The sequence below is a fragment of the Haematobia irritans genome, chromosome 1, assembly GCF_050003625.1.
Source record: "Haematobia irritans isolate KBUSLIRL chromosome 1, ASM5000362v1, whole genome shotgun sequence".
In the NCBI taxonomy this organism is placed as follows: domain Eukaryota; kingdom Metazoa; phylum Arthropoda; class Insecta; order Diptera; family Muscidae; genus Haematobia; species Haematobia irritans.
The window spans coordinates 107,957,193-107,972,526 of NC_134397.1; the positions used below are offsets into that span (position 1 = coordinate 107,957,193).

Consider the following 15,334-nt stretch of genomic DNA (forward strand, 5'->3'; position numbering starts at 1 on the left):
AGACGCTGGAGGTACTATTGGACACACATTTTCCCGGAAATCAGACGGTTGAACCATGCACTGGCGGTGCCATAGTGGCTCAGCGGTTGTTTCCTATCGAGGAAATTGTATCAGAATGGAGAATAAAATGGGCGTTAAATAGCTTTGGATCATTCAAATCCCCCGGACCTGATGGAATTACTCCGGCGGAGTTACAAGCGGTGGCTGACAGAATTATCCCCTGGTTGTCGGCGATATATATAGGATGTATCAACTTAGCATATATTCCACGAAAGTGGAGGGAATCAAAAGTCGTTTTCATACCTAAAGCGGGAAAAGCCTCTCACTCGAATGCGAAGGATTTCCGACCAATCAGCTTATCATCATTCCTACTTAAGACTCTGGAAAGGATAGTAGATATTTATCTTAGAACTAGCATCGATTCAAGTTTGCTCTCGAAACGACAACATGCATACTCGAAGGGCAGGTCTACTGAGACCGCATTACATGAACTAGTCAGCTTTATTGAAAGCTCACTATCTGTCAAAGAATACACAATCGTGGCATTTCTAGACATCGAAGGGGCGTTCAATAACGTCCATCCGAGCTCGATATTAAATGGACTGACAACTCTAAATGTTGATCCAGGTATACTTAGGCTGTTAGACGAACTTCTAAGGAAGAGCCGCATTTCAGCCACACTAGGACAAGCAAACATACAAAGGTATGTGAACAGAGGCACTCCTCAAGGAGGAGTTCTACCACCTCTTCTTTGGAATGTTGCTATAAACGAACTTCTGGTTTCCCTAGAAAAAGAAAGGATGCAAGTGGTGGCATACGCAGATGATGTGACGCTAGCAGTCTGGGGAAAATTCCCATCAACAGTTAGAGATATTATACAGAGAGCCCTCCGGATGACTGAGAAATGGGCGAAAGATAATGGTCTTGGGGTAAATACTGCAAAGACAGAACTAGTCATGTACTGCAAAGATCGCAAAACTCCCACGGTTAGGCCCATTTCCTTAGGGGGTATTGAAATTCCCTTTAGGGAGTGTGCAAAATACCTTGGCGTTATTTTGGACAGGAAGCTGAACTTTAAGCTTAATATTGAAGAAAGGGCGAGGAAAGCAACGGTAGCTTTATACTCGTGCAAAAAGGCAATAGGAAAAAAGTGGGGACTAAAACCAAAAATTGTACATTGGCTATACACGGCAGTGGTTAGACCTATAATGCTATATGGTGTTGTAGTCTGGTGGCCGGCACTTCACCAGTCGACAAGTTTAGACAAAGTTCAGCGTATGGCCTGCTTGTGTAAATTAAATTAGTTTATTTTAAAAATTTTAAAAAAATATTTTTTTGTTGATCCAAACTTAAAGTTTGAAACAACCTTCTTTATTAATTGCCAGTTGGAAAACTAACTAACTCTACATACTTAAAATTACCTAATCTTATAGCTACACATTATGCTGAGTTGGATATCGTATATCCGCGCGTGTAGCGGTCATTTCCTCGCATTGCCCAATCTGTGGGAACTGTCCACTCAGCATTGTCCCACTTTACCTGTTGTCTGTTGATGTTGTTGTTGCTATATCGTGTGTCTGATGTGCATATGGCTGGTGTTAACTCCTCCCCTCTTAAATACAATTGCCCTCAATTGTCTGTTTTTTCTTCAAAAATATGGGATATCATTCAATCGTAAATTGGATGGAGTTCTATTGGCTAAGATGACTGTGGGTGCATTGGGGAATTGAATTTCTTGTTTGTTCGCAATGGTCCTGTTCATATTGGGTGAGGTCTTGGATGCCCTTAGGATGATGAATCCAATGATAGAAGCCAGGAGTATCAATATAATAGTTGAAGATCCATTTATAACTGTTCCGAGCTTAATCGTCTGTAATTCATGTGTGTTGTTTAGGTGGAGCTCATTCAAGCTTTCTATTGTTAGCAGGTTTTCAAGGTTTTCTTCTTCAGGTGTGGGTTGAAGCATAGCAGAAATGATTTTTACTTTTGGGGCTTCTAGATTACGGTACATTTTCCCTTGTGCGGTGATTGTAGAATTCATGAATTTGATTAAGAACGTGCCAGCCAGATTGCGTTTCGCTTCATTTATTAGAATAGAATCATTGTAATCGTTTAATAAAATTACTCCTTGGTTTAAATTTTCTATTTGTGGGATGTGTTGACTATTGGTGTAGGTGCATGAGGATTTTTGACTATTGATGATGCGAGGGATGCAGGGATCGTTGCTTATATCAATTATGTCAATAGTGTTACATATTTTAACTACATTATAATCTAAACATTTATTTTTTATTCCGTACATTTCATTATTGTTTTTAATTATTTCTTTGAAGGGTAATTTTATAATTTTATTATTTTTCTTAACTGGTCGTATTATAAAGTTTTCATATATTTTTTTATTTGTTAAGGGAATTTTAATAAGATACAAAATAGTTGAGTTGTTATACATAATTTTCACTTCGGCGTATTCCACCGCCTCTTCTACTGTTCTGAATGGCATATTTTCTTCCTTTAGTTTTTCCATAGCTAATTTAATTTCAATTTTATTCAAGATTAATGAGTTTATTATTCCACTTTTTGCCCATTGTATGGCGTAATTAATATTAACTAATTCTTCTTTTATCATTCTTACGCGATTCTGTAAATTTATCGTTATTTCATTTATTAAATATTTGTCCTTGCCTATGGCATTCGACATTCTATTAATTACTTCGCTTACATTGTTTAGTCTCTCAATAACATTTTGATTTATTATTATTTGCCTATTATTATTTTCGTTCAAATCATTTATATTAAATTTTAGATCTTCAAAATCATCAAAATCTGGGGTACCAGCTATATATTTCCACGCTGTTCCGATTAAATTTATTGATCTTTTTTTCTTATACTATTACTATTATTATAATTATTTTTACTACTGGGTAAGGGTATAATATTTTGAATTAGGAGATTATGTCCTGCTGTTTTTGGTCGTTGGTGACGTCTTCAACCTGTACTTGGGAAAATCTTATCTTATAGCTGCTAAAGTGGAGTGGGTAAATTTCCTGTATTTTTCCCATCGTATCTTCGGTGGTCTTAATACAGTTTATTACGGATGGATTTAAATAACGTTTTAGAATTTTTACCAAATTGTCCGAATTGAAATTTTGTTCTGTAATTATGTGTCTATGGTAAGTTGGAAAAATAATTTTGAACTGATACGAAGATTCAGAATCATTTGTTTCCAGAAGGATTTGATTCTTGAATGCATTAATGGGTACATTGACAGAGTAAATAAGATTTTGTGACGAGCTTTCATCACTATGTACACTAGACGTTAAAGTATTCACAGGAACATTGGGAATACGTGACATAGCATCTGCTACCACATTTGCCTTTCCTGGTTTATAGTGCAACATGTAGTTGTACTCTTCCAAGATGGCTTTCCATCTTTTCATCTTACTGTTGTTGTTTTTATTGCTCAACGCATAGGTAAGGGGCTGGTGGTCGGTAAAAATATTCACCTTAGCTGTACCGTATAGGTAGTTCCTAAGTGAATTTAAAGCCCATATAATTGCCAGCATTTCTTTTTCATTTGTGGCATAATTCTCTTCTGTTTTGCTTAATGTTCTTGAAATGAACATTATTGGCTTGTCCTCTTGTGAAAGAACTGCACCAATAGCAAAATTCGATGCGTCGCTGGTCAAGTCAAAGTCTTTAGTAAAATCTGGGTATGTCAATATTATGTCTCTTGATACAAGGGTAGATTTTATTTTTTGAAAGGCGGCCAAAGCTTCAGAATCAAGATTTATTCTTATGGATTTTGATTGATTTTTGGACACACGTCCTTCCTCCCCTCTTAAAAGAGATGTTAGGGGTTTCGCAAGTTTCGCATAGTCCTGAATAAATCTTCGATAGTAACCCGACAGACCTAGGAAAGATCTTAATTCTTTCAAAGTTGTGGGTGGCGGAAATTTAGAAATAGCCTCTGTTTTTGCAGGATTCGTGGTGATTCCTTCAGAGGAAATAATGAAGCCTAAGAATTCTACAGATTTTTTGAAAAAATGACATTTGTCCAATTGAACTTTCATATTGGCATCCTCAAGTGTCTGAAAGACTTCTTCCAGATGCTGAATGTGTTCATTTTCAGATTTACTAAATACAATAATATCGTCAATGTAAACGTAACAGAATACACCAATGCATTCGCGGAGAATGTCGTCTAATGCCCTTTGGAAGATTGACGGGGCATTTTTCAAGCCAAAGGCCAATCTAGTGTATTTGTACTTTCCATTATTGATGGAAAAGGCTGTCTTTTCTATATCGGATTCTTTTAGCGGGATCTGATGGAAGCCGCTTTTCAAATCAAGCACCGAAAAAAAAGTGTTACTTCCTAACTGCGCAAGGACTTCAGTGATGTCCGGAATTGGGTATCTGTCCGCTATAGTAACTGAGTTAAGTTTCCTATAATCTGTTACTAGCCTGTACTGTTTGTTACCCGGTGAGTCAGGTTTTTTTGGCACAATCCAGACAGGTGAATTATACGGAGACCGTGATGGTCTAATAATTCCATCCTTAAGCAGTTCTTGGACCTGCTTTTCCACTTCTGATTTTAGGGACATTGGGTATGGGTAATATCGTGTATAAACTGGAGTATCATTCTTTGTACGAATTTCGCCTATTACCTTTGTCGTGAACGTTAACTTCCTATCAGGTTCAGCGAAAAGATTTGGTACTTTCGATATTAACCTACCTAATTTTTCCTTTTGGTCTTTAGTCATATGGTCGTCTTTTACGTCTATCACTGCTTGTGTCGTATTTTGAAATAATTTTATCCTCGTACCATTACTAATTGTCATATAGTTTTCCTTCAAATGCATAACTGCTCCTAGTTCTTTAAGGCTATCGTGTCCTAATATCCCATGAAAGGACGTCAACGTGGGTAAAATGTAAAATTTCAGATTAATGTCTCGAACGTTGAATAAATTAATAAAAGTATGGTGGGTTATTTCTATTTGGCCTGCGACTGATTTTGCAAAAAATGATTCCTCATTCGGGATTATTTTAGAAGGTAGTGTTGCCTGAATATAATTTTTTGTCGACCCGGTGTCTATAAGGATGTTAAGAATTTCTCCACTCCTCGATTTGCATTTAACGTAGGGCAACGAGGAGTCGGTTAACCTAAAAAATGTAAATCGCTAAAGTCATCCGGTTGATCCTGTTGATTTGCTAATGTGACGGATTCCTGTGGAATCTGCTGGAAATATTCTTGTACCTCGTATGAATTATTATACACGGGTTGGTAACTAGGTTCAACATTACTCGGCGGATGGCTGTAGTAGCTCATCTCTTCAGGCGTGTTATTGGTTTCCAAATGGAAGTTCCGCTGTACTTTGCTAGTAGGATTTTGGAAACCTAGCGAAGCTGGTCTTTTTCCTTGGAAATCGTTTGGATTTGGTCTATTCATATAATTTATCCTATTTGAGCGCAAGCTGGGGTCTACTTCCATTGGCTCCGGTCTTGCTTGAGGTTTAGGCGCGAATGGACGCGGGGGTACAAATTGAGGTTGTTGAGGTATATTTTGATATCCATTATAAAAATTTTGAACAGGTCTATGAGAAAAATTAGTGTTTCGGAAAACATTTGTTTGGGGTACTGGATTATAAAGCGAAAAATTATTATTTCTATAAACACTCGTTTGTGGCTGCGGAATGTGAGCCAGCTGAGGGAAAAAGGTTCGGTGACCAGGATGGTCCTTGTGCTGAACATTTTTCTTCGGCACGTATCGCGTTTCTTGTGGGATTTTACTCGCATTGTTGGAGCGGAAATCCTGATTCTCCAATTTTAGACATAAATGAAGGGCTTGTGGCAAGTCCGTCGGCTCTTTCATACCTAGAAGACGTGCTAAATCTCCTTTGAGGCATCTTACAAATGTATCGAGCGCCTTGTCTCGGTAAGTCTGAGTCAAAAGTTGTAATGGTTCATCAGCTAAATCCATTGAACCAATTTTATTCAGAATCAAGGATAAATGAGTGTAGACTTTTTGATAAAAGTCTTGTACAGTTTGATTGCCTTGAACCAAGGAAATCATTTGGTATTCCAATGTTCGAATATCCCGTTTATCCGCGAAATGAAGAGTGAGGCACTTTGAAATTGCCTTCCAATTCAACGGAGTGTTATAAGACTCCAGAGCAGTATCCGCACTGCCTGTAATCTTATTTCGAATCGTGTTTAAAATGCCATAGTATTTAGAGGTGCCCCTAATAGGCTCGTAGATCTGGAGAACCCGATCCACACTTTTCCTCCAGGAATTGAATTCTTCTGGATTTCCAGAGAATTCTCGCAAACAGCGAACCACATCAGGGATTTTGTCTAGTCCAGTGAAATCGTTCACATGCGCGGGATCAATGGCTTGATCCGAAAATTTTGAAAAGTCAGTATTCGCAGTAGTTTGGAATACATTTTGGAACCGAGTTTCCAAAACGTTCTGGACAATTTCCGTAATTGTCGATGTCAACTGTTGAGGAGATAAGGTAGATGGTTGTGAAGGAATCGAAGGAGGTTGGGGAATTGAGGAGCTCAAGACGGGGGGTCTAATAAGGCTACTACTTGGGTTTGACATTTTTATATTTTCTTATTATTTTTTTTTTTTTCTGAATATAACGCGAGTGAAATAATATATTTTTTAATTGCTTAATATATATATTTTTTTAACTATAACTCAATTGTAATTTTCTTTAGTTTACAGATTTTTTTTTTTTTTACTTTTCCGATTATAACATAAATAAGACTTTACGTAAATTTTCTTGGATTTTCAAACAATTAGAATAATAATAATAATAAAAAATAAGGCTTACAATAAAAAAAATCATGTTCCAGTGTTTGCTGCTTCCTGCTGCTGCTGTTGTTTGATCCAGATTTTGTTGCTTCGTGCTGCTGCTGTTGACCTTTAAGGATTTTATTACTGTAGTCTTGTTGTTTATTATTTTATTTTCTTTAGTTTTTTAAGTTTGATTGTTAATTATTTTCACTATTTCTTAATTAATTTCCACAATTTCAATATTTATGTTCTTGACTGTTAAAGATTTTGATATATACATATTTTTCACTTAAACGCTTATGTTTAATTTCTTGGTATTTCTTAGTTAATTTTACACTTTTTGTTCTTAGCTCAATTTAAATATTAGAATTTGGTTCTTCACAATTATTATATTTTTTTTTATTTATTTTTCACTTAACTTTATTTGTATTTTCCTGTTCTCACTTAATTAATTTTTTTAGTTTTATGTCGAACACTTAGTCTACCGTGAAGCGGCTGGCGTATTATAACAACCGTCCCGTTTACAATGAAGTTACTAGGGGGCCTCTTTCTTCACATAAAAAGTTTTGTTTTTGTTTTTTCGGGTTTGCAGGGCAGTAGGTATTTTTTTTCACGGACGACCGTTATTTCCTTTTTTTTGTCCACTTACATGGGGCTATAGGAGGCCCATTGGGAAACGTCACTTAGAAGATTTATAACTTCGTCGAGTCCTTATTTTTCGAAGGACTTTTTCCGCGAACCTACCGGTCCCTACCCGCTCGGGCGCCAATTAAATTATTTTATTTTAAAAATTTTAAAAAAATATTTTTTTGTTGATCCAAACTTAAAGTTTGAAACAACCTTCTTTATTAATTGCCAGTTGGAAAACTAACTAACTCTACATACTTAAAATTACCTAATCTTATAGCTACACATTATGCTGAGTTGGATATCGTATATCCGCGCGTGTAGCGGTCATTTCCTCGCATTGCCCAATCTGTGGGAACTGTCCACTCAGCATTGTCCCACTTTACCTGTTGTCTGTTGATGTTGTTGTTGCTATATCGTGTGTCTGATGTGCATATGGCTGGTGTTAACTTGTATCTCAGGTGCATTCAGCAAGACAGGAACACATTCCCTTAATGTCATACTGCATCTATTGCCTTTAGACATTTCGGCCAAACAGTCAGCTGCAACAACGGCTGTGCGGTTGCGCGAGCTATCGCTGTGGTCGGAAAAAAGTTACGGTCCTCAAAATAATGCCAGATGTGCCTAACGTAGTGGACTACACTTTGGCGAGTCCACTTTTCAACAAAAAGTTTGAGACTCTAATTCCCAACAGTGAGGCGTGGTGTACACGGACCCCGGGGAATAAAAGATATATAGATTTCTACACTGATGGCTCCAAATTGGATGGCCAAGTGGGTTTCGGAGTATATTCTAATGATCTGGAACTTCGAATAGCGAAAAGATTACCTGATCACTGTAGTGTTTTTCAGGCTGAAATATTAGCAATAAGAGAAGTTGTGAATTGGCTGAGAAGTAATGCTCCAAGCAATATTGGCATTAATATATACTCAGACAGTCAACCTGCAATAAAATCCTTGGACTCTGTGTTCCTCAACTCGAAAACGGCAATCGACTGCTGCAAATCTCTCAATGAGATGGCTGAGCAGCACAATATTCACCTAATATGGGTGCCTGGCCATAGGAACATACCGGGGAACTGCGAAGCAGATGAGCTAGCAAGGCTAGGAACTACCTTACATATTCCAGGGGAACTAGAATCTGTTGGTATGCCTCTGGCTACCTGCAAGCTCTTACTGCGTGAGAAGGCTGTCATGATGGCAAATGTTCGATGGGAGAATTGTAAGGGTTGTAACGACACCAAGCAAATATGGCCCCATTTAAACTTAAACCGCACACTAATGCTCCAAGCAATATTGGCATTAATATATACTCAGACAGTCAACCTGCAATAAAATCCTTGGACTCTGTGTTCCTCAACTCGAAAACGGCCATCGACTGCTGCAAATCTCTCAATGAGATGGCTGAGCAGCACAATATTCACCTAATATGGGTGCCTGGCCATAGGAACATACCGGGGCACTGCGAAGCAGATGAGCTAGCAAGGCTAGGAACTACCTTACATATTCCAGGGGAACTAGAATCTGTTGGTATGCCTCTGGCTACCTGCAAGCTCTTACTGCGTGAGAAGGCTGTCATGATGGCAAATGTTCGATGGGAGAATTGTAAGGGTTGTAACGACACCAAGCAAATATGGCCCCATTTAAACTTAAACCGCACACTAGATATGCTAGTGTTCTCGAGACGCCAGATATCACTCCTGATATCTGCTATAACGGGTCGCTGCCTGATAGGCGATTTTGCAAAAACTATTGGTGCGAAGTATAATGACTATTGTATGAGCTGTCATGATGCGGAGGGAAAGGAATCAATAAAACACCTCTTGTGTGAGTGTCCTGCATTTTGTGTAAGGCGTAAGCAAATTTTAGGGGCATATAGCTTCAGATTACTGGCGGACCTGGAAAACGTTAACTTAAGCAGTCTGCTAATGTTTTTGGAACAATCTGGTTGGTTCAACAGAAGAAAATAATCGAGCCCATATGTAATAGGTATTTTTAGTTAATGTGGTATCACAATGGACTGAATAGTCTAAGTGAGCCTGAATCGTAATCGGGCTGCCACTTTAACCTAACCTAACCTATCGATAGTTTTTATTGAAACTATTGAAAATATCGAATGGTGCGACTATCGATAGTTTTCCACGAAAGACGAAATCCAATCCAAAATATTTCTTTTAATTAGGAAGGCGGAGATCTGGTAATTGTTACTCAACAACTTCGGGCTAACAACCTAATAAATCCAAATACTTATTTCATTTTTTCAAGGGCGCTTTTCTCTTTATTTTAACAGTTTAGTATTTCGCGCAACAATTTTTATTTGAATTTTTTTAATGACTTTCACATTCATCTCAAAAATTATCGTCTTTGGAACAACAATTATAATACAACAGTCCTATGTTGTAAAATCTAGTGCTACAGTTTGTTGGGAAAGATTTAACCTATAAAATCTAATTATGTCTCTTTTAAGTTTTAGTCTAAAAAACCTAAAATATTTTTTACTTAACAGAGGTCTATGCGGTAACTACATATATTTATATTAGGAAAAATTGATCAAATTCCTTCATTTTACTTTACATACCTTGATTATCAATATTTTTGGTAACACGCTTCTTTTGTTGTTGCTGTTGCAAGTCATTTGTTTTATTATTCATTATAATCTTTTGAGCTGACGTTGTTGAGTTTTTATTGACCATACTGTTATTGCATGTGTTAACGTTTGAAGAATTGTTGCCGTTGATTTGAATAGCGCCTGCACCAGCAGATCGTTTGCTCATCTTACTATTTAGGACTTGTGTTTGATTACTGTTTTCTTTATTATCGTGCGTAGGAGACTTTTTCGTTGACATTCGAGACGATGAAAAGTCTTCCAAATTTCGACGGGGATTTAGGAAATTAGTGGCATTATTATCCAATGCCGGCGAAGAGGATGCTTTCGTAGCAGTTTTCTGTTGATTTCTGTTATTTGCTAAATTATGAGTAATTTGCTGACCATTTACTGAGTAAGCAGATTTATTTTTTTGCGTCTGATTATTCACTTTACTCAAAACATCAGAGTATGTCATACGCATGGGCTTAACCTCGGCCACTATACGTTTCTTTGGCGCATCTTGCCGAGGAATCTCAGATTTGTGATTTAGAACAGATGATTTTATGACTACTGTATTTTCCTTAGGTTGAATTTTTAAAGAGTTCTTCTGGCACAGCTCACGCTTGGCAATAAGAGGGGCTTCTGAAATCACGTCGGGGGTTTCGTTTTTTACTACACTTTCCTCGTTTGGAGAATCTAGCTTAGTTTTGGCAAGATATTCATCCTCAGTATGGATTGGTTGACAATTTCCCAATTGCTCACAAAGAACAGTGGGAGGGTTTACTCCCAACCAATTATTATTTGTTATAGGTGTTACGTTTGCCACTGGTTGTTGCGTTTCTATATGCTCCTCGTTAAATTCTTCTGAAATAGAAATTTGCTCAGCTTCTACGTTATTTGTAGTTGTTCCAAGCAAGAGTATTGGTGGCATTTCCGCTGTTGGCAATTGTGTAAATGTATTGCTTGAGAACAATTCATAACTATTGAAAACCTGTGGAACTCCATTGGTATTGGAATTTGGAGGTAAATGAGACGTAGTCTGCGGCGTCGGCTGTAATGTCGTCGGTGCTTGCTGTTGGATGTGATGAAAAGCAGTTTGTTGCTGTGGTGTAGGTTGTTGGTTGTATGGATGAAGTGGAGTGAATGACGTTTCTCCAGGCATGGGTCCCATGGCATTGTCTGGGCAATGGTATATTTTTAGGAAGTTTCCATTGCCTACTCTAAGCACCGAATACGTTTCTTGCTGAGTCGTCGAAGAAACTGGGGCATATGCAGCCTGAGCTTGTATATTAAATAACACATCGTTGAAAATCTGTTGCGGCGGATGATGCTGCTGCAAAAATGGAGATCCACCTATTAAAGGATTTGTCCAATGCACAAACTGTGGCGGAGGTTGCCCAATAGAGTGACCAGACTGCGTCTGTACACCGCTGCTTATATATTGCTGGATTGGTTGTGGGGGTGTATTAGGGTTAATTCCACCCCTATAAAAATCATCTCCAACAGAATTTCCATCATTATTCGATGGTATTGACATTACCGTACTACGTGGTGACTCGAAGACAAAAACAATCTTCTTTCTGCATTTATTTCTTTTTCTCTCTAACTCTCTTTCCACGACGAACACTGTTGTATGTATTCAATGCAAACAATCACACAGTTGATCAAATATATAACAGTTTACAAAGGCTTGTAACTACGCATATCAAGGCAGAATTGTTTGATTAACACATACTGTTTTAAATATATTAAATATTGCAATTAATAAATATTTTGATTATTTAGGATTGATTATAAACCTTCGCGAAAGTAACGAGTATTTGATTACAAGTACTCGTTTCTGACTAATTTTTTGAGTACTTGTTACAATTAAAGGTAGGTACTATGTTCGCTTTTCGCGTTGAAATTTTCGTGGTTACTTTATTAAAACAGCTCAATACAAAGCAGATAAATTGACTCACTTGATGCGCAGTTTCTTGTTCCTCTAGATTTCGACAAGACGTTACAGGAATAAGTTTGTTATCAATTATAATTTTGATTATTTAAAGAAAAGTAATCGCGAAAAAAGTGGTTTTCAACTCGAAAACCGAACATAGTACCCACCATAAATGAGTTCTCAATAGGGCTGTTTTCTTTTAGCACTGGATACCCTAAGCCTTGAAGGACTAAAAGAAAATAGAGTACTCGTTTATCCAGGACATCTCCAAAAATATACAACTCTGTCATCAGCTGTTTAAAAACAATCACAGAAAAGAAGTGAAATCTGAAGTAATAAATATTTACTGCTGCGATTATTTATGACACTGTATCACTTTGAATTTCATGTTTTTCGATAAAATAGTCACAATAAATTGCTATTGTGAATCGAAGAAGCGTCACTTTATCAAAATACAATCTGGCAACATCGGCGCGACTTGCACTGATGAGATGTTCTGGATGGAACACCAGTGCAACGATGTTCTGGATAGCCCATACAAATGTTGCATCCAGTGCTGAAAGAAAACAGCCCTAATATCAATATCTTCAATACAATTCCAATAAACACAAACGTTTGAAAAACGCTAAATTTCAAGGGTTTTTTCAAATAATTACGGAATATTTACATTGAGAAAATCGCGTTCTCAACAAAACAGACTTTACACTTAAAGGTGGGTATTAAGTTCGAGTTTAAGCCTACCCAATAAACACAAACGTTTGAAAAATGCTAAATTTCAACAATTTTTCAAACATTTTTTCAAAGGATTAGGGTAATATTCATGTTGAGAAATTGTTGAGAAAATCGCGTTCTCAACAAAAAACAGACATTACCCTCAACAGTGAAATTCAACACATTAGCAATAATATCTCAAGTGTTATCCTCAAATTGAAATGCATCGCTACTCAATAATTTGTCAAACAATTTTCGATGCGAGTCAAATTCAAAATTAACATCGTTGCAAATACTTTTCAACCTAAATTTGTATGAATGATATCCCCACTTTAAATTGAAAGTCAAAGCCAAAATTCTATGCATTTTGTATAATTTATTCATTTTTATCAAAATAAAATATATAATAATACACTACACTACATAATACACTACAATACCAATTGATAAATAATAATCTTATTAAACATATCAACAAATAAGAACAAAACAAACAAACAACCAACAAAACTTTAAATATCTTAAACATTATTAGTAAACACTTTTGCATTGATAATTCGATTTCCTTCCTTTTGGTGTCATAAAACAGCATTAAAATTTATTAACCTGCGGGCAATTTGAAATTAGGAACGTACTGGACCGCGTGTTAGAATTGATTTCCAGCAAAAGGAATTCACAAAATATCCACTTTAAACTGATAATAGCATATGAATTAAACTGACGATGTGATGCACATTTTCATCCAGAAGTTGTTGATTTCAACAATTTGTTGTTTATAACAATTTTAATTGGTTGCACTTGTAATGTTTCTGGAAACTTTTTCTTGTCGATAAGCCACTCATTTTTCATTGGTCAGCTTCTTAATGTTTGCAAGAATGTAGCATCCAAAGATTTTAGTTTTCTGCAAAGAGATTTAAATTTAGTGACTTCTCTAAAGTGTTGATTAAATTTTTCATATTGACGTACCAATTATTATAAACTATTTGAAGCAGTTCCAGTTAATTGTCCACCATTTTTCATCGGTCAGCTTTTTAATGTTTTCAAGAACGTAGCATCTAAAGATTTTAGGTTTCTGCAAAGAGATATACATTTAGTGACTTCCTTAAAGTTTTATTTCATTTTTTATTTTCACTTACCTATTTTAAAAACTATTTGGTTATTTGTCTAAAATTTTCCATTTTTTTAATTTCTTGCAAGACCACGAACTTCGATGCACAAATAAGTATTGAAAACCACATGGTTTTTTCGTTGCATTTTAGGGTAGTGTTTTGTCAAAGTTTTCTCATATTATCTTCAACACCTTTTCAAAGATTTCGTCAACATTTTAGCAAATTGGAAGTAATTCGCAAACAATTTGAAGATGTATTGAAGATGAGCTATTTCAAGTCAAGTTGAATTTATGTTGAAAATTATATTTACCCTCAATCTGAAAAGTTGTTGCATTTGAAAAACGCTCATCCTGTGTTTATTGGGTAGTACTAAGATCACATTTTCGCAAGAAAAACTGTTATACTCCATACAAAAAACCTTATGCTTAGTAATAAGTTCGTTTCTGCGAAAAACGAATATCTTCATCTATCTCCGTAATGCCTAGTACTAAGTTCGTTTTTGCGAAAAATGAATATCTTCATTTATCTCGGTAAATAGGGTCTCAAGCCCAGGGATGTTAACTTATTTATGCGAAATAATATACCTGTCTATTTTTTCGTGCGAAAAATCCAGGGTTGTATAAACATGTGTTTGAAAATGCCCAAAACAAAGATTTCGCATATATTCCGCGCTAACGTTTTTTATATGGAGTATAACAGTTTTTCGTGCGAAAACGTTATCTTAGTACTAGTCTTAAATAGGGTCTCAAACGCAGGGATGTTAACTTATTTATGCGAAATAATATGCCTGCTTTTTTGTCGTGCGAAAAGTCCAGGGTTGTATAAATATGCGTTTAAAAATGTTCAAAGCAAAAATTTCGCATTTATTTACAAAAATATATATGAAGACGATTATATTTTTATCAAGTCTTGTCAAATAGTGGATGGAAAATATACAAGGAATTAATTGCGAAGCATTTTATATTTGTGAACTAATTAATTTAAAAAAGTAACCGTGAAAACTGGCTGGTTTTCAGCTTGAAAACGGAACATAGTACTCAGCTTTATAGTGAAATCTGCAACATATATGTATAATTTTATGCCTTTTTTACTGATTTAGTTTTCACTTTAAAGGTGGGTACTACGTTTGTTGACTCGAAAAGAACTTCCCTTAACCATTCTTTCGCGTTGAAGACTGAGAGTGTTGACAATAGATTTCGAAGGAAGAAAACAGCCATTTTGGAACTATTCCGCGTTTATTTCTCCGAAATTTAATTGACAACATCGCCAAACGTCATAAAATTATTACATATGTATACGCAGCAGCTGAGGAAAAAGGTGGCAACATTAAACACAAACAGACGTATTATTTTTTTCGCGGAAAAAATTTTAATTTTATTTGCAAATTTTATTATTACCAATTGCTCTGCTGCAGAAGCTGCAAAGAATATGCGTGGCCGTATTCCTCACGACATGGAGTGTGACGTGATAGAGATAGAAATACCCACATCAAAACAACATCAACAAGTAGCCGCTGCCAGCAACAACAAAAACGAACAACCAATTACCCAAGTAAATGAACGCAAG

General features: G+C 36.2%; 1 protein-coding gene and 1 long non-coding RNA gene across 3 annotated transcripts in view; both read right to left on the reverse strand.

Moving 5' to 3' along the window:
* The window catches only part of LOC142221622 (uncharacterized), a 199,725-nt gene extending 187,886 nt beyond the window's left edge, over nucleotides 1-11,839 (reverse strand). Inside the window, exon 1 of one of the 2 annotated variants that reach the window (XM_075291375.1) lies at nucleotides 10,004-11,835. In XM_075291375.1, coding sequence (XP_075147490.1) covers nucleotides 10,004-11,549 — 1,546 coding nt within the window. In that variant the 5' untranslated portion in view covers nucleotides 11,550-11,835. Of the gene's footprint in view, nucleotides 1-10,003 lie in introns of both variants that reach the window. The other variant, XM_075291377.1, reaches the window with a different exon arrangement.
* A 1,176-nt stretch (nucleotides 11,840-13,015) lies between these two features.
* Nucleotides 13,016-13,702, reverse strand: LOC142241086 (uncharacterized). Its single transcript, XR_012723481.1, has 2 exons — nucleotides 13,626-13,702; nucleotides 13,016-13,560 (listed from the first exon to the last, which is right to left on the reverse strand). It is a non-coding gene; the product is annotated as an uncharacterized LOC142241086 (long non-coding RNA).
* Nucleotides 13,703-15,334: the final 1,632 nt, after the last annotated feature.